General features: G+C 32.4%; 1 protein-coding gene across 24 annotated transcripts in view; it reads left to right on the top strand.

Moving 5' to 3' along the window:
• BAZ2B (bromodomain adjacent to zinc finger domain 2B) overlaps nt 1-20544 on the top strand; it is a 382496-nt gene that overhangs the window by 285196 nt on the left and 76756 nt on the right. For 15 of the 24 annotated variants that reach the window (XM_029225702.1, XM_029225703.1, XM_029225701.1 and 12 more), the window contains 6 exons: nt 2655-3258; nt 4901-5194; nt 6381-6441; nt 7228-7336; nt 7593-7694; nt 17560-17770. In XM_029225702.1, the coding sequence (XP_029081535.1) occupies nt 2655-3258; nt 4901-5194; nt 6381-6441; nt 7228-7336; nt 7593-7694; nt 17560-17770 (1381 nt within the window). The remainder of the gene's footprint in view (nt 1-2654; nt 3259-4900; nt 5195-6380; nt 6442-7227; nt 7337-7592; nt 7695-17559; nt 17771-20544) is intronic. The other 9 variants (XM_029225710.1, XM_029225713.1, XM_029225721.1 and 6 more) reach the window with 3 other exon arrangements.

Raw genomic sequence — 20544 nt, forward strand, 5'->3', positions numbered from 1 at the left:
CAGACAGGTTTTAAACCAAGATCATTCTGATTTCAAAGCCCATGATTAAGATGAAATAATTTGGTGTTTCTGAAATGATAATGGTTGTTAATGGGAAATATTTTATGTGAATGGGCATTCACAGTAGACTCAACTCTCAATGACTTTATCTACTTTTTATTGGTATCTACTATTGAGTTAAAGGGTATTTTTAGAAATATTTCTCTTATATCAGTTCTCTTTCTTTATGTGACAGTCTAACATAGAATTTTGCTTGATTTCTTATGATAGTCTCAATTGTTTCATGCTTCCTGCTATGTATCTGGCTCCCACACTAGTCTTATGATTTTCTTCAGTGTTATTTAATCGTTGGATCCTTTCATACCCTTATACTGTAGACATTTAATTTAAGTCAATATACATTAATCATATATAAAGACCAGGAGTGAAAAATCTTTATCAAGTTTTGCCTAGTGGATTTTTTATGGCCTTACAGAGACTCAGGTAAGAACTAGGGGAGCAAGAGCTTGGTGGTAGGACAAAGCTTCGAACCTCTCTCTTCTCATACTCCTGTCACCCAAGGGGATATCTTAAAGTAGCAGGACACTTGCTGCTATACAGGTCTCTTTTTTCTCCCCTCCTACTTTATGTACACCCCTAATATCAAAAAAGATAGCATGTTTGCTGTAAAAGAGTTACTGATACTAGTCTTGGGATAAAATACAGTGATCGTTGGTTATTTTCGAAAACCTTCAGATGTCAGCATATGAGAAGTGATTCTTCAGAGTTATAGAGTGAGAAACAATTTCAAAAAATTAAAATGTAAAATTTAAAACTAAAGGGAAAGTTTTTATTTTCATTACTCTTTTGATCCTATGTATTTGGAAGGAATATTTACTACCTATTAAAAAAAGAATACAAAATGATTATGTGACAAAATTTTGTTCTAAGAAATGAAAATACACTAAATTTTTCTGCTGAAAATTTAAATCAGTATATGTATAAAATATGAAGTATAAGTACATTATATGTATACTCACATAATATAACATAAAATATTTATGTTTCATATAAATATTAAGTAAAATTATATTAAAGTATCTTATGTAAAAATTTTGCCATAAAATTCTTTTAAAAAGGTAAACACAATTATGTAGTATAATATTCCATATTTTATTCACTGAATAAATACCAATTAAGCAGTTTCTCTTTGTGAGGCATTGCCTTATGTATCAATACAAATATAATGTGACAGTCTTTGTTTACAAAGCACTAACTTAATTTTCTAAACAAATACAGTGAGGATAAGTTAAATAAGATAAAGAAGTTTATATGGGAATTTCTTACTGCTTATTAGTACTGGTGCTTTAAAATATTTAATAAGTCATTCTATATGGCATTCCATCTGCATTTATACTTGTGAAATAACCCACCACAAGGCTTTGCTGACTTGAGTGTTAACAGCCCGGGTCCAATGCTGACAGTACTGCTGATTTTAATTGCAAGGCAACCATTTTCATTACAGAATTTTACCTTTCAAAATTCAACTCTATTTCTATTAACTTGATATTTTAATCATACTATTTCGGTTTGTTTTTTTATATTTTAATTATACAAATTTAATGAAATTCATATGATGTTATTCTTTTCATGAAGATTCTGATAGCCAAATAATTTTTTGTTCCTTATTTACATATGTAAATTTTATGGCTTAATGGTTTACAAAATAATTTTTCCCAAGGAAGGTATAATTTTTCTAAACTATTTTCTAAACTCTTTCCAATGTTAATGTGCTGAAGGCACTCAAAAGTATATCCCACAGAATGTTGAGCCAGCCTTCCCACTAACCTCAAATCATGATTACTGTAGGTAATACAGGATAGAATAAAAGGGGGTATAAGGGAGCTCAAGGATAGAGGCAATGAGTGCTTTGGGCTGGGACAAACATGGAAAGCTTCTTGGGTTGGATTTTGAAGAATGAACAGGATTTCATCTGCTTGAAATTTATTAGAGGAAGATGTTTCACGCAAAGAAAATGGTGATGGCAAAATGTGGAGGTGGTGAAAGTATGACATGCACAGGGCATGGCAAATAGTCCACTTGGACAACAAAGGTAGTAAAAAGTAACTTGAGGATCAGATTTAACTGTTTAGGGTTTATAAAGTTGGCAATGATGGAAGAGGCACTAAAGGTTTTGACCAAAGAGCTAATATAATAAAATACGGCTTATATAACGAGAAAATTGGCATTGGCATATAGCATATATTGGGAGTTGGTTAGGAAGAAGTGATAGTACAGCTTAAATTTGAGCAATATTTCAATGAGAGAATCCAAACCACATAGTAATATGGCTGACTTGGAAAAAAGAAAAGTAAAAGATGTTTTGAGAGTTTCAAGTTTGGGTTATTGAGAAAAACGGGAGCTGTAGTAATAAGAGGTGGGCAGTCAGGAAACATGTTTTGAAGCAGAAAGACTAATTGAATTTTTAAATATATTATGTCTAGCAAGATTCAGGAACCAGCTATTCATTATTGCCACTACTTTTATAGCACTTGTATATCATGATTTAAATTTGTATATGAGTAGCTGTGTCAGATACAGAAGGCAAAAAAAGAGTAATTTTTGTTCTTATGGTACATTATTGTTTTGTTTTTTTTAAACTTATGTTTCAACAGGAACAATATAAACAGACATTCCCAGCTCAGTTAAAGAAACAGGAGTCATCTAAGAGCCTGAAGAAGGTTATTGCAGCTTTGTCAAATCCAAAAGCAACCTCTAGTTCACCAGCACATCCAAAACAAACATTAGAAAACAACCACCCTAATCCTTTCTTGACAAATGCACTTTTAGGTAATCATCAACCAAATGGAGTTATTCAAAGTGTCATTCAAGAAGCTCCTCTGGCACTTACCACCAAAACTAAAATGCAGAGTAAGATTAATGAAAACGTTGCTACTTCAAGTAGCACCCCTTTTTCCTCACCTGTAAATCTGAGTACAAGTGGGAGAAGAACCCCTGGCAATCAGACAACTGTCATGCCCTCTGCCTCTCCCATACTGCATAGTCAAGGGAAGGAAAAAGCAGTTAGCAATAATGTGAACACAGTAAAAACACAGCATCACTCGCATCCTGCAAAATCTTTAGGGGAACAGTTCAGAGGAGCAGATTCAGACATTCCTAGTAGCAAAGATTCTGAAGATTCAAATGAAGAGGAAGAGGAAGATGATGAGGAAGAAGATGAGGAAGATGAAGATGATGAATCTGATGACAGCCAATCAGGTTATTTTCTACTTTTAAGTTTAAAGTATTTCTCTAAATGCTATGTGAACCAAAGCATTTTAAAGAGGTTCTTCATTCACAGACTGAAAATCATGGTCATTCACTGTGTTTCACACAGCTATGCGCCTTTCTATAATGAGTGGTAAAATACAGGAATAATTGAAATTGGAAATCCTAAATTAAGTTCTCAGCTCTGTTATTCATTTAACATTAAACAAAGAACTTTAAATTGAATATAAATAATTCATGAATTAAGAAATTCAGGAACTTGCTTAATTTTCATTTAATTCATGACCACTCATTTGTCCTTTCTTTTTCATCTCTTCTGCTGCTTGTTATATTGTGTCACTAGATATTTTGAATAAAGGTAAAACTGTAGTCACAGTCATTCAGAAAATACCAAAAACCTATATCCCTATGAATATTTGTTAGCAACACAGAATGTATTTAACAACATATATAGAGTACCCCCTGATTTTATTTTGATTTACTTTCTAGTTTTCTTTTTAATTTCTTTTTGTTTTATTTCCTCTTAACTCTCCTTCTTGTTCCACAGAAGACTGAAAACATAAAATATAAGATAGCTTAAAATTTAAATACATATTATGAAAGGTTTTGGATTTGTTCCTAGTCAGCCACAAATCCAATTGTAAATTTTCTATCTACCAATATGAAGAGGAAAATATAGTCAATTATACAATTTAAAAAGTGTCTATAAGGTAAAAACAACCTATTTGCTCAGGGTAAGAACAGCTTTTCCTGATATTTTTCCTAAGGTTCCCATAAACACAACTTTGCATGATAGATCATGGATATCAATATTAATCACTTTCAAAGATAATTTTTATAATGAACTTCAGTGCAGACAGCTAGTACTACACAAGAAACAATTCCACGGAAGCTGTTGTTCTGGGAACGATTAAGATACAGTCCAAGTATTAGTCCTGTGTTATCAAGTTTAACCCAGAAATAGATTTTACATATCTATAGGAATGGATGCATTTATAGGACTACATTGCTAGGATGAACTTAAATTATTAAATCATTAAATTATTCCCCACAGTTATTTCTGTAATCCTAGTCTTTTGTAAAGCCTGAGAAACTTGATGAAATCTTGCAGCTAAATAGAATAACTGTAACCCCCAAAGCCAAGCATCTCCCCGCAAAAATTGTTTTCTTTGGCCTCAAAGCCCAGAAGAAAGGATAATGATAGTTCCAGAGTTCTCTTCCTCATACTGAACCTAGTATACTTCTTAAGCTACTAGAATCTATTAATTTAAATAATCAATTCTGTTTCCTCTATACTTTGGCTTCTTTATTAAATTAAAAGTGCTTTTGAAACCACTGAGCAGAAACTCATCGTGTGAATACTGTCATGTGAGAAGAACTGTTTTATGATTTAAGTTTTATAATCTGAGTAAAACAGTTACTTTTAATGAAGAATTTTGAGGATTTATGGCCTGCATACATTGTACTCAAATAGCTTTTAAGATAGTAATTTTTACATTTACTCTTCAGAAAAGTTGCTCGCTTGAGTTCTCAGTCACAGATGCTGATTCCTGAACTATTCCATTTAGATACAAACTGCAAACTGTTGGTGATTATCTAGTTATAATATACAAATGCTTCTTTTACTTCCCAGAATCAGATAGTAATTCAGAATCAGATACAGAAGGATCAGAAGAGGATGATGATGGTGATAAAGACCAAGATGAATCAGATAGCGATACTGAAGGAGAGAAAACTTCAATGAAACTGAATAAAACAGCTTCCTCTGTCAAAAGCCCTTCCATCAGTCTCACAGCTCACTCAACACCTCGTAACCTCCACATAGCAAAAGCCCCAGGCTCTGCTCCTGCTGCCTTATGTTCTGAATCCCAGTCACCTGCTTTCCTTGGCACACCTTCTTCCACACTTACTTCAAGTCCACACTCTGGTACCTACACTTTATTTTTATTATTGTGAAGTAGAAGTCAAACCATAACAAGAATTCTTATTTATACAGTGTTCTGGGGATGATCTCACTGGAATCAAGGGCTAGATTTTAGGTTGGCTAAGAAAGGTCAGCGTGTATTTTCAAAGGATATGACTCATTACCATTTTTATTCCCTGTGCTTCCAATTTAAGAACCTGATTGATGGCAGCTTTCGAGTTTGCATACTTTCCTGTTTTTGTGTTCAGTTTATGCTTCTAGAATTTAGAGTTTGACAGTGGACTTTTTTTGTAATTTATAAAAATGAGCTCACTTGGTTACTTAAGGTACAATTGCATATCTGCCCAACACATAGCCAATGTCATTTGTATTAGTGAGTTAGCATTATTATTCCTTTAACATGCCGTATCTTTTTTTTCTATTTGACCTTTTATAAACTTGCAGAGGTCTTCATTAAAAGGTTTTACATTAATACTCCCAAATTAATCTCTATTCTCATTCAATAGCTAAGAAAATATAGATGTGTATAGTAAAATATTATATTGTTTCACATATTTCACTGTTTTCTTGAAATTTTCTAGTTTTGTTTTCATTTGCCACAAACCAATATGATATCCTACTAACATAAGATGTTGTGCATTTGCATTGGTGAAGCTTGATCATTATCTATGAAAAATTTTCCATATAATCATAATCCTATTCTTTGTACTCTAGATTAATTAAAAGTTTTTGACTATAGATTCATATGGCTATAGAAGTTGTATTATTTTAAAATGTATGATCCAGATGTTGAAATTTTTCAGCATCTTAAAACTCATATTTTCAAAGAAAACAGCTGTACATAGTTTTCCAAAACCTCTATCTGCTATTTTCCTCCTACTTCTTTAGCCATTTCATTAATAACAAAATGACGGGAAAGCTGTACATTTTTTCCTTTGCATTGTCTTTTCATTAGAGAGGAATACTAGTTATTCTGTCATGCAGACCAAAGAAGAAAGAAAAACACCCTTTACTTTATATACAATGTGTTTTGTTGAAAAGAATCTAAAAATAATGCACAAGTTGCAGAAATACACTAAATAATTCAAGTCATTAAGATATATTATTCAAAGAAAAGTTTCAAAACTATCAAAAATTTTTCATGTATGTAAACGAATCTTTTATGTTAACTGGTTGAATTTTCTTGAAGGCACTTCCAAAAGAAGAAGAGTAACAGATGAACGTGAGCTGCGTATTCCTTTGGAATATGGGTATGCAAAATAAGATATATCTTTATATTTCCCCCCACATATTTAGGCATGTTTGATTTCTCATTCTCTACTATTAATAAGAGAAGTGAATATACTGCATAGTTATTTGTTAGAGCAGAGGAGCAAAGCTGATATATCTGAAGTTGATATACCAGAAAAAAAATTAAGACTAACTTCTGGGTTTAGGTATGACAGATGGGAACATATGCATCCAGGTGGGAATATGACTGAAAAAGTCACAAGAGCAAATCATTTGGCAAAGAGCAGAGACACAGTTAAGAGTGTCAGAGGTTTTTGTGAAGATAGATTTAAAGGAAGGTGAAAGCCACTGTGGGCAAAACTGAGGGACTTGAGCAGAGTTTGGCTAAAATGGTTGAATAGGAACTGAGAATTTTCATGATCCCCAAAGAGCAGAGAGCCAGGTTTACTGTACTCTTCTCATTTAAAGCTTTTCAGCTGTAAAAAAATCAGCACACATTGACGCATGTGCCTGAACATGTCCGAATACCCAACGTAATGCCAGTATGATCTCTTAAAAAATTTAATGGAGTTTAATATTTGTAAATTGAGTCCTTGATTAATTTTTAGTTGAATTACTTAGCAAAAATATCTGAATTATTTTAATAGTAAATGTATCTGAATTGCATGACTGGCTGTTTATATTTGTTTTCTTTGTATTTTTCATGTTTTCTAAAGAGCATGTGTTCTCAAACTTTTTTAAATTTTTATTTTTAAAAGCTTTCTTAAAATTACGTATGTGATAACCCTCATTTCTATTATGTGTAGCTGGCAGAGAGAGACAAGAATAAGAAACTTTGGAGGGCGCCTTCAAGGAGAAGTAGCATATTATGCTCCATGTGGAAAGAAACTTAGGCAGTACCCTGAAGTAATAAAGGTACATACTTTTCACCAAATGACACACATTTGGTGCCTATTAAGCATGCTTATGGAAAAAGAAGTACACTCCTTTCTCAGATAAAGTTCCTTGGTACAAAATATTCTCTTGTATGGGACTAATGAATGTGCTTAACCTGTAAATCCATAGCCCCTTGATAGAATACGCAAAACAGTAGTGTCCTGAAGATAGCTATACATCAGAGCTGGGTTGTAATTATTAAAACCTGAAGTGGAAAAATATGTGATTTTTTCAGTATCTCAGCAGAAATGGAATAATGGATATCTCAAGGGACAATTTCAGCTTCAGTGCAAAAATAAGATTGGGTGACTTCTATGAAGCCAGAGATGGACCGCAGGTATCCACTTTTTAAAAAGTACAGTCTTTGAACCAAAAAGTAGTAACATAACCTAAATGAAGTAGATTTCGCTACACTCTGGAGCATTGCCTTTTGTTAGTTAATTCGTGTAGCTATACATATAACTTTGTGGTAAACACTCACAAGACCTCAATTTACTATATTTCAGTAACGAGGAGCTTTGACATTTTTTTCAAATTTCTTAAGTAAACTTTTTCCTGTTTGTTAGTTCTGTCATTAATTTTACAGTATATACAGGTATAAAAGAATCTGTATGTTCATGAGAAATATAGGAAAACCTTAATTCCCTGAAAGGTAAACAGTTTTTTGAAAATTAATTTGAATAGGAGAAAACATGTTGTTTATAAGTCAGTCCAAGAGAGGATAAATATGCCTTCGTTTTTGGAAGGATCTTGTCCATTTGATTATGCCATACTACATGATTCATTGTCACAAGTTTGATAATTTTTGATGGGGGTAGGGGGAATCCCATAATATTAAATGAGTGAAATTTCTGCTTTTTGCAGAAATTGAATTTTTAAATAATTATACACATTTCTGAAATTATGACCACAGTTCCCTTTGAGCTTGAGGATTAAGTACACAACCTCACCGATCAGTGCAAAGAACTTACCACTGAAACCTTGTTTCCTATATGTGTCCTTTAATGGTTTGCCTTTGTTCCTTACTTAGATTCAGCTACATATGCTTATTATTCCCTTTAACTTTATTAGCTCCATTGAAAGAGGTCATAGCTACGGACTAAGGAGACCTAGATTCTTGTTAACCCATGAAATAGTTTTGTGATTTCAAACAACAAAATAATGCCCACTTTTTCTTCAGTTTCTTTATCTGCAGAATAGAGACAATCATAATTTTCCTTCTGCCTCATAGGATTATGGTGAGGTTAAAATGAGATCATACGCATGAAAATGTTTCAAAAGGTTAAAATGCTCAACCAACTGAAGTTGTTATTTTCTTTCTTGATTGAGCCTTTCTCTCTTTTGGCCCATTATAATGCACAGAAAGATTCTTTCTGGCAATTAATATTTTCTGTTGTGAATAGGCAGGCTTTTCCATACTATTTACCCTTTAATTTTATGGTTATAGAAATAGAAGAGGCCTTCCTAATTCTGCAGGAAGTTCATTTTGAGAGCTCAAAGATTAAGGGAGTTTTCCAAGATTACACAACCTCAACCAGGCAGAGACATAGTTGAACTCAAAATTTCTAACAAGTGTTCTTTTGCATTCATTGTGTAACCTATTTTCCATTGTTGTCCATGACTTTTTATGTCCACATCCACTTGTTTCTTTACCAGTAATTCTAAAATGCCAAAATATATTCATCTGAGGTTTAATTTATTTATGGAAATATATTCTAGGATTTTTCTTTTTTAAACTTAAAAATGTGTCTAACTTGGACTGAATTTGTCACCAAACAGATTCTCGGAATTTTAGTGAACCACAGTGTTGTTTTACACACTCCATATATACTAGATCAGTTTTTAAGTCACAAAACATATTAGAAGGCAATAATAATTTTATTTAAAAATTCTCATTTTTTAAATCTTTTGATTTTCATGTTATCATAACCTTACTTGTTTCATTTAAATATGCTAAAGATATCTTTATGTTTTTAAGTTCAATAGAATTTTATTCTGAGAGGAAAGCTAATTGCTGTCCAATACATAAAGGACTTCTGGTTTTTTATCAGTGATAATTAGACTTAGTCTATAAAGCCTTATTAGGCAGAACAGATTGTTCTTTGACATCCATTCACTTTTTATTAAATTTAATCAGTGTTTTCCAAAGCATATTGTCTTGTTGAGAGATCAATTCCAATCAAGGAAATATGATGAATTACTAAATCCAGAATGTGTTAAGCTGCCAACATTTCAGCAGACTACTAAGGGAAAATATTAGCATTTTTGACTGTACTTCTCTTGGTTAAAAAATAAGAGTAAGTTGAATTCATTTCAGGATACTTTTAGAGAACAACAATTAAAGGTGAGTAATCAAAACAACATTTAGTTAATTAATTAGAGATGCATATAGTTGAAGAACCATATACTTTTTTATTGTATGATCAATATGTATAAGCATATAGTTAATTAGAAATGTATATACTTACAATTTTCTATGAAAATGAGCAAAGATTACATATTTTTGGTAGAGTAACTGTCATGTGTAATAACTTTGATTGGCTTAAATTTTGTAGAAGATATAAAATATAATTTGGGATAAAGACACCGTTACCAAGCAGTGATGATCTGTATATGTTTACAATAGGTCTGCCTCTATACAAATTGTATAAATGGTATGATGGCTGTACGTATATTGAAAAACAACACTATGCATATTGAAAGACTGAAAGGAAATGTACCAAAATTTTAGTAATGGATGTAATGATTGGTGGTACAGTGGAACTTTTTTTTCCTATGTTCTTGCATGTTTCATAATTTCTAAATTGTGCTTGTATTACATATATAGTATGAAAAACAATTTCCTATTTAAAAAATAATTGCATCTACCCCTTGTAATCCAATAAAGCTGAGCATGCAGTTTTCCAAATGCATGGAGATTTTACATAACGATTTTAAGTGTTACCACTACAGTTTTCCAAGTTTCATATATTTATTTTTGGTGTTTGATAGTAAATGAAATGCTGTATTTGTAAATTCATTAGTATTCTTAATCACTCTCCTAATAAAACATTTGCATTGGAAAATGTAATTTTCTCCATCATATTTTTCTTTTTTCTCTTAAAACTTACCAAAAAAAAAAAAAAACCCAATAGTAGTTCTCTAAGTTCTAATTTCATTCAAAGTATTTCCAAAAATTGCAGCAATGGTATTCCAAAGCTCTATATTTTACAGATGAAATTTAGGAAATGGTAATTTCTGTTAGAAGATAATATCTGCAGTAGAGAACCGTGGTTATTTTATATGTTAATCATTTTTGACTCAAGGTATTTCTGAGCTTAAGACAGTGACTATATATATATTTATTAACAGCAAACATTTGTTGAAAGTATTGACTAATTTTGTGTGCAGTACAGTAAGATGAGAGGTATGAGAGTTCATATTTATTGAAATTTAGTAAATTCATCATTAACTAAAGGACAAAAATCTAATGATTAACTTTAAAAAAATTAAAAAGAAGTCCTTAAATAAGATAGGGTTGACACAAGAAATTGGGGTTGGGGGAGCCTTTAATCTATCCATTATCAATTTTATTTATTTCAATCTACAAATGTGGTAAGAGATTTGCAAAATCATCTACTGGTTAGTATCTACTGATCCTTAGATACCAAACACTTACTCCTGGCTTCTATAAAAATCATGATTTTAAGGATGATAGATTTCATGGAACAAAATGAACCATGGCACTCTTTATAATCACGTGATATACTGGCTGGCTACCTTCTTACTGAAATTCTTTTAGCTATTTTAACCAGTGAAACCCCTTTGAAAAGGCAATAAGGTAAATATATTTCTTACAGACTTCTCCATCACATTATAAAGGACTAGTTGAACCTAATGTTTATCATTGTTTTCATTTTATTTTGGTTTTGAGTGTCAGAATAATAGAAAGTATGGTTGAGCTAGGCAGATTTTGGTAAATATAAAATAGGGTTATTTTTATTTTCCTAAATATGATACTTAGGTAAAAAGGTAAAAAGTATTCACATTTTTGTTAGCGATATATGAAGGTTTCAAAATGAATTGTTAATGGCAAAGATTATTTTGAAATATATGATAATCTAATTTGGGAAGGATTTTTTGTGTGTGAATGGTAGAGAACAAAACGTCTAAGCATAAATATAACAATTAAGTTTATTTTTTTCAACCAGGAAGTTAACAAGCAAAGGTCAATGAATGTCTGCTGCATTCAGGCCAAAAAAGCAAAGAAAAGGAAAGATGCAAAGAAGGAATAATTAAAAGTGACTTAGGAAAAAAATGTTGCTCTCTCTATTTGAGATGTATTTTTTAAGATTTTTTTTTAATGGCATAATGCCACGAGAAAAGAAAAACATCTATAGTTCTTACTGAAAAGAACCTTTTTTTCTTAGTCATTTAATCAGTTGATATTTGTGGCAAATACTTAATGTTCCAGGCATTTCTTCCCAAATAAATTTTCCCTAAAGGCATTTTCCATAAAGGAAATTGTGAACACATTTCACTACAGAAATGAACTTGAAAGCCTGACTCTGAGGAAAAACTAATGTTCATGGAGAAACTGCAGAGTACAAAAGAAATAGAAGTTATGATCACTGGTTTAGAGAAGCTTGTTATCTGGGGAAGATAAAACACTAAGCACAATGCTTTTCAGCTAAAATCAGGGTTTTGTTAATAAGGAATAAGGGGAGACTTCACAATAAAGCAGTCAACATGCAGTCTGTGGCAAGACTGTAATGCTGGTAATTATTTCAAATAAGTAAAGTACAAACGATTGGGAGTCAACACCCAGGGTTCTAATTCAACTCTACTGTTAACTGTCATACCGAATGCAACACAGCTGTGGGCATATATGGACCCTGAGAACACGAAAGATCAGTACCAGAAGTCCAAAACTCTGGAAATTTATGTCACTAATCTACCAGGTAGGGTTTTTGATGGCTAGGCAAAGGCCTATACTAGGAAGCCAACTGTAAGAATCCAAGAGTAGCGCTAAGGAGATATCTGACAGTCCTAACTCTTTGAGGGTAACCTACTGTCACTGGAAAGCATAGTCAGTGTTATGGAAACAATTGTATCAAACCACATCTTCCTCAACTGTTTTTAATAGGTGACAACCATCTCCCAGCATAGATAACTATTCTTACTCTTTCACATCTTTAAAGTGCTATTCAGTATATGATATTAATATAGTTTATTATTAAGATTAAGAATCCCTAATGCTGTAAAGTTTATGGTATATAAAGCTCTCACTACCTACCTCTGGCACCACAAAGTAGCTAAAAATAGACATAATACTAAATTGTGAATTAGGGGTAAGGAAATCCAACAAAATTCTGATTTTTCTCATGAAAATAACTTTAATGTTTTTCTTAAAATATGAAATGTCAAGTTCTGTGAGAAATATTTGATGTCCTTGCTTTGCTTGTGCCTTAAGATTTTTCTTAGACTCCTAGCAGGGTAATTCAGCATCCTATGTTACTTTGAAAAACGGAATCCTACTTTTCTAGGCCTTAATTTCCTCATCTGTAATGTGAAGTATATATATTATAGGAGGTCTTTAAGATCAGTTCCCTTTTAGGCGTGACATTCTAAAGTTTTTTAATAAACTAAGTATCAGGAAGTAAAGGATTCTGAAATTACACTTGAAAGAGAAAAGTAGTAGAAAAAAATTGTCTTTGTTTACTTGAACCGTGGTTAAATTTACTGAAAATTATTTAGCCAGAAATCAATTCGGTAAATGATCCTTCACTGAATGACCAACAGACCTAAAATTGTCAGACCAATGCCTTAAGCCAGATTTAAAACATTCATCACAGCTATTTTTCTATCAGAGTCAAAGACTGGGATAGATAGAGGTCCTGATCCAGAAAACTATGAGTAAAGATCATCTATTCGCTTTAACATTGAGCATTCTAGAAGTAGTAGGCATCTCAAATATTAATGAGGGCATTGACACTTAGTGGTCCAGGACTGCAAATCCCTGGTGAAATTGCTGCAGCAAAGCCTTGGTGATACTAAAACTTAAAAAAATAAAAAAACCACAGTAACTTGGTAAATAGATCATTCAGTGAATTGTTTTTTGGTGGACTGGTTTACTTTACTTATATACCGCTTTCCCCCCAAAATAAATAAACCTTCAAGTATACAAAATCAAGCAAAATGGGAGCAACAAAAGAAAAATAAAGATAAGCTAGAGTATAAAATTGAAGCAGGAGTGAGACTTGGTAACACATCCCATTAAGACCTAAACATGTTTCTGGCAAGCCACAAATTGACTTTAGTTATCAGTGAAATGTAAGAGTTAGGACTGTCAAATATCTCCTTAACTAGACAATTCAGTGTCCATAACATAAGGTGAAAACAAAGCAGTTGCTCATGAGATGTTCAGAGTATCATTTATGAAGAGTAATAGAAAGGTTAAAATAGAATAATCCTATTTAAGTTAAATTTCTTAGCATCTTTTTTGAATTTCTGAATACAGAAAACATTTTGAAACTTATTCATTTCAAATGTTTTCTTTAAAGCTCTATTTTGTCTTTAAAGTATAAAATACCTGAAAGCAATAAATTTATTTGCCAGTTTTCTCAAGTATTTCTCCAGACCTTTCTGGTCTCCATTCAGACTTCTCTCCTTCACATCCAGGAAGTTCTCTCTCCAAAAAAAGACTAAAGTATTCACTTTCCTTTCCACTCTGATTCTCAGGTCCTAATCTAGACCATCATTATTTTTTAAGTGGACAATTGAGGCAACTTACTGTCCCAACCTCTAAACTTTTTCAAATTCATTACTGCTGAGGGTGTGGTCCTTGAATCACCTGCATTAGAATAGCCGGAGCCTCGGGTCCTAGTTAAAAATGTTGGTCATTTGGGGGAGAGAACTCTCTCTAGTTTACCTTTAGAAAATGTTATGCCGATACAGAGTAGGTACTTCAACAAATATTCAAGTAGTTTGAAACTATTTCTATTATACATTATAGTCTTACAGTGTATTCTTGTATAATGCATTAGAGTGTATAGTATATAATGTAGTTATCTCATTCACTTAACCTTAATTATTTTGTTCAGTCTTCTGAAATAAAACATAAGCCCTTTTTTCCTTCTCTTTGTAGTATTTACAGAAGTATGTTATTGCTAAGGCTTTAAATTAGTAACTCTTGAAAGTGGAATTATAATGGTATAAGAGACTTAATCTACCATCATCTCCATCATGTTGAATATCTATTTTCTTTTTATCCATATCTTTTAAATCTTAGTCAAGAAAGATTATTTTCAGGAACCATTTACTATCTTAGTTTTAAAAATTAAGAAAAAAAGTAATAAATTTACTCTTTTGATGAATAATTTCAAAAAATTTATAGCATATGAATCAAGTGATGTAAATTGTATTTGCTTCTTTTTTTTCCTTACCCACGGTTATCTTGGCTACTCAGTGAATTAAAGCTGTAATATAAGCTTCAGATTCCTAACAATCCATTTCTCATTTTCTAAAATCCAGGAGTCAAAAGACATTATATGTAGTCCAATATATGCAACTCCCTTAGAAAGCATTTACTTTATAAATGCCAAGGGCAAAAATGTAAATGATAATGTCACTATAATGTTACCAGTTTGGGGCACCAACATATTCTATTCCTTTTTTGACACAGGCAGGTATATTTTCCTAGCTGAATAAAACGTAACTGTAAAATTATAACTGAATAAAAAAATAAATTGATCAAACCCTTCAAATCTTGGCTAAAAGTTGATTTTATTATTAATAAGGTACTTTGAAAACTGAATGCAGATTCCTTTACAGACTCCTTTATTAGTCTTTCTCTTCTACTTCAAGTGTCACGAATGTCACTTTTATATTTTTCAATTTATGTGATGCATGCTGCCTTGGTGCCTAAGAGCGTAATAGAAAAATGAAAGCCTGAACTAATCAAAAGCTTCCCATACTGGTGAACATAAAAATGTTTTGATGGCTTCCTTCTTAGTGGTTTACGGCGTGAGAATGCAGTTGGTACAACTACTGTTTCTGTTGACTTCATTGAAATCTCAGCCAAAAAAATTCTTACTTTCCTCAGAATTAATTTGTAAAATTATTTTTAACCTGGCAATTACTGAAAAGAATTAGTATAGATATTATTTTAAACATATATGGATTATATGCATTAATTTTTTTCTGCCACAATCTTGCCTTGCCATAATCTTGGCTGTGCTTTCATGGCTGAATATTGTGATCAGTCATTTATCAAGTATAAGAACATCTTTGTAACATCAATTAAGTACATGTAGTGGATAAGAGCACAGGTTTTAGAGTGAGACAGTTGGGTTCAAATCATAGTTCTGTTCCTTATTGCCTCCTTACCTTAGGAAATTATTCAACTGGACCTGAATTCTCTCAGTTGTAAAGTAGGTACAGTAAAATCCACCATATTAGATAGTACTGTTGTGAAGATTAAAGTACATAATGTAATCAGAATGCCTGGAACTAAGCAGAGTGCTTGGAATGTGGGATGTAACCATCATCCATAGTGGTAGCAGGAGTGGTATTTGTGTTTTTAGTACCCATTGAATGAGATATTCATAGTCTCCTTGCCCCAAGTTAGGTATCATGGCATAAAGTATACCTCAAGAACTTTTGATTATTTTTGGTTGCAGAATTGCCCATAGTGGTTCAAGCTAAATTCCTAGTTTGAGATTCTTTTAAGAAAAAAAGTATGTTTAAAACATTTTCTTAAATGTCACACTAAAGGAATTATCTCTTTAAAAAAAGAAATAAGAAAACAATTATATTAGAAGGATTATTTTAAAAGGGTGCCTTTCCTGTATTTGAACATGTTGATTTGGACAATAAGTAAGGTAATATAATAATGTATTTTTTAAGAGAAAAGCAGCTCATCACAAACAAATAATATATTTGTTTTGAATGACATATGAAGGATAATGAAAACCAGACACTGATGGTATCTATACACTGAACAGGATTATTCCTATAATACACTAGCATCATGCTGGTGAATGTGTTTCCATCAGGAGACTTATAATGGGAAATCTCAATTATACACCATATATTCATCATTGGCTGTAGAAATTATCATGTGGCCAATATTATTTTACATATACCCCCATCCACTTCTCCTCTTCCATAATTTGTTGAAGCAAATAATATACATGTTATTTCCTCTATAAATGTTTCATTCATATCTCTAAAAGATAAGGACTCTTGTTGTCTACAAGAGTACCATGGTACCATTATGACACTTTAAAGTAATAATTCCTTGATATCATCAAATAATAGTCATTGTTCAAATTTTCAATTTCCCTTAACTGTCAAAAGTTTCTGAACAGTTCGTCTATTTGAATCAATATCTAGGTAAGCTCCACACTTTGGGATTGTTTGGTACATCTTTTAAGGCTCCTTTAATCGTCCCACAGGTTTTTTTACCTCTTGAAATTTATTTGTTGAAGAAACTGTTGAAGAAATTTGTAGTATTTCCTCGACTGGATTTTGCTGTGTAGTTAACCATACACTTCTCACCCAGTTTTTCCTGTGAAGTTATAGTAATTAAGTCTAATCTAGATTTGATTTCATTTTGTAGGGGACAAGACTAATTTATAGGTGATCGAGTGAACCTCCATCAGGAGGCTAATGTCTGTCTGGTTGTCTCTCTTTTTGGTGATTGGCAACCATTCAAGTTCAGTGCTTAGACTCATTAATTCATCAGGTATTGCAAGATGCTGATATTCTCTTACATTCCATCTTGATTTATTAGCTCTAATATTTCTATAAAGAGAACTTTCATCTATTATTTGGATAGTTTAACGTTTGGTTTAACTGTTAACCCATGAGAACAATCCACAGAGGTGTCATCACACAACTAATTTTCAAATATCTGCCAACTTTATGGTCATTGTAGTTCAGAAATGGTTATTTAAAAATATATCTCTATTTATATGTTTATAGATACAGATATAAATCTCTTTGTGTTTAAAGTTGAATTCATTAAGAATATCAAAACGATGCCAAGTCCATGAATAATTATAAATATAAATTTAATTAAAAAAATAAAATTCCTAAAGTTTGTACCAGCCTTATATATTTACCAAATATCTGTGAATTTGCCTAGAATTTTCTGACATATTGATCACTTGTGTTTATTTCATTTGTAATCTTTATTTCTATAAAATGTTAATTAAAAGGGAATGCAGTGGTGTCTTTTGAAAGAAGAGGATGTCATTCCCCGTATCAGGGCAATGGAATGTCGTAGAGGAAGACCACCAAATCCAGATAGACAGCGAGCAAGAGAGGAATCCAGGATGAGATGTCGGAAGGGCCGGCCTCCAAATGTTGGCAGTGCTGAATTTCTAGATAACACAGATGCCAAGCTACTAAGAAAACTGCAAGCTCAAGGTAAGAAACAGAACGTATCTGACACTGTAATAGTCATATTAAAAAGTATAAATATTTCTTATATTTTTGACTGATGAAAGATTAACACTGCTCTCAATTTCTAAAAAGTAGATATTTGTGTTAGAATAAAAATGAGAAAATAAGGAGTCCCACTGGTAACTGGAGTTCTTTGATTAGGTAAGCTCCTTTCAAGAGCCATATTCATAAACACAGCAGACCCTGTGTGTTGAGAACTACAAAGGTGGGTGATAAGCTTCTAAGGCTTGCACTGAAAGGGCATCTACCAGCACTCGGCACATGCCTTAAGGTTGTGCCAACCTTCTGGAAATTCTCATTTTAACAGCTCCCGATTCCTTGAGGTGGTACAAGGGGATAACTCCAAAATATGTGGATCTGTGGAGTAAATTTTCAGTCAGAGAACTCCAATTACTGGTAAGTAACCCCAGTCTTTGGGTTCTTCTGTAGTATGCACATATTACAGATATTTTCAAAATGCCCAAGTAATAGATTTAATTCACAAATATTTATTTTAAGACCATCAGAAAGTACCACTGTCAAGCACAAAGTGCTCATAATAACCTCAAATGTATTTATGACTCAAAAGTGTACATAGCGCTTCCCTGGTGGCACAGTGGTTGAGAGTCTGCCTGCCGATGCAGGGGACACGGGTTCGTGCCCTGGTCCGGAAAGATCCCACATGCCGCGGAGCGGCTAGGCCCGTGAGCCATGGCCGCTGAGCCTGCATGTCTGGAGCCTGTGCTCCGCAACGGGAGAGGCCACAACAGTGAGAGGCCTGCGTACCACAAAAAAAAAAAAAAAAAAAATGTACATAAATTGTTAACATTAAGTTCCCAGGCTATGTCTGACACAGAAAAAGCTGGCATAAATAAAACAGTCCTGCCCTGAGTTTGAGTTACTAGTTACAACTGGGAAGACTCTTCTTGTGAAGGGCTTCTTGTGAAGGCTATCTGAATATATATAAGTATATGTGTTGGTGTCTTATACTCACAAGCATATATATAAACATATATATCAATGTAAAATAAAAGTTCAACAATAAGAACTAACTTAGAAGACTAACAGGATTTTACTTCTCATAGGTTCTCTCTGGGGGAAAAGCCTGACTTATTTGTTTATTGTAAACAACATCATAATGTTGACTTCTTTGTAGCTCCTTTGTTTTTGTTATGAAACAAATATCTCTGACAAAAGCTCATAGAACAGAAAACTTTCTGTAAAAGATATTCGTGAGTGGAATCATTATTAACAGTTTTTTGTTAGGCTATCAGAGACTCGTATACATAAACTGTACATAAACTCCTATACACACATGCCTTCAAACACTCATATATATACATATGCATATACAATATGTTGTATTACATATATATCCTTTTTGATTTCTAAAATAAATGGCTTATAGTGTACATACTATTCAGCTTGCCTTTTTTTCCACTTAATTTATCTTGAACATCTTTCTGTATCAGCACTTGAAAATCAACCTTATGCTTTTAATGGCTGAATAGTGAGTGATACTGTGTATGATTCTACCAAACTTCATTAAATTAGTCTCCTTTTGGTGACTGTTCTAGCTATTCCTGACATTCGCTGTCACAAACAGTGCTGCAGTAGTACATATTACACATATCTTCACATCCTTCTACAGGTGTGGCTATCTATAGTATAAAATCCTAGAGATAGAATCTCTGAATCAAAGGGTGTGTGCGTTTTCAATTTTGGTAAATAGCAGGCAAATATTATCTCCAAAAAGATGGCACCAGTCCATACTTCCACCAGTGGCATGTAAGTTAACTGCCTGGTATGTAACTTAATGTTGTATAAGTTTTTCTCTGTCTTAGTATGTTTTTAAAATATCTTTAAAAGTTATTCTGTTTGGTTTCTATTAAGATGTTTATCTCCCTTGAATAGTTATGAGTGAAGGTTAAAAATAAGTTAATATATTAACAGATACAGCCATATATGATGAGTTTTTAAAGTTAGTATTGTCAATAAACCACTGGCTCTTCTAAAGAATGTATAATCGTGGGGAATGTGCATTGTTTGCGTAAAATAAGAAAGCTTGAAATTAACTGATGTCCAAAGTCTGGGCTCTTCATGCATGTTTTGCATATCTTATACAAATAGCATTAATACTTAGTATCCAAAATGGCAACTTTATATTTGAAAAAGTAACTAAATTTTTACAAAATAGAAGTTGATTATTCAACTTTTACTCAATGTTTTTTCTCCCTCTAGATTTCAAATTGGTTTGTATTCCGTTACATACTTTTCCCTTGTTGTATTATGTTGCATTTTGCAAATTATTTTACATTTGACCTTACTGTATATATATGTTCTTTCTCGCATGTATATAAATGTTAAATATTTAACATTAGATAAATAATAATTATTAATATGTACAAGCAAATGTGGTATAATATGCATTTTTTTTCCTTGGGAAGAAAAGAAAATAGCAATGAATCACTATCACCCCTTTTATTTCTAAAAGGCTTCTACATTAACAGTTTGAGGGGGTTATCCAAGGGGATTCTATAAGTTTCTGTTATATATTATCATCATACAAGGACTCAGCTAGGCTGAACAACTGGACTTAATTTGAAGAAAGATTCAGAACAGTAAAATAAATGCAAACTTTGAATGTACTTTCAAGCATTGTGAAATGAGAGGTCTCTAATTTCTCAGGGAATACAAATAAGAATCTGGCAGAGTTTGAATATGAAAAAATCTTTTAACCTATCTAAATAAACCTGCTT

Source organism: Monodon monoceros, unplaced genomic scaffold (assembly GCF_005190385.1).
Source record: "Monodon monoceros isolate NGI ecotype Baffin Bay Population unplaced genomic scaffold, NGI_Narwhal_1 Super_Scaffold_16, whole genome shotgun sequence".
Lineage (NCBI taxonomy): Eukaryota > Metazoa > Chordata > Mammalia > Artiodactyla > Monodontidae > Monodon > Monodon monoceros.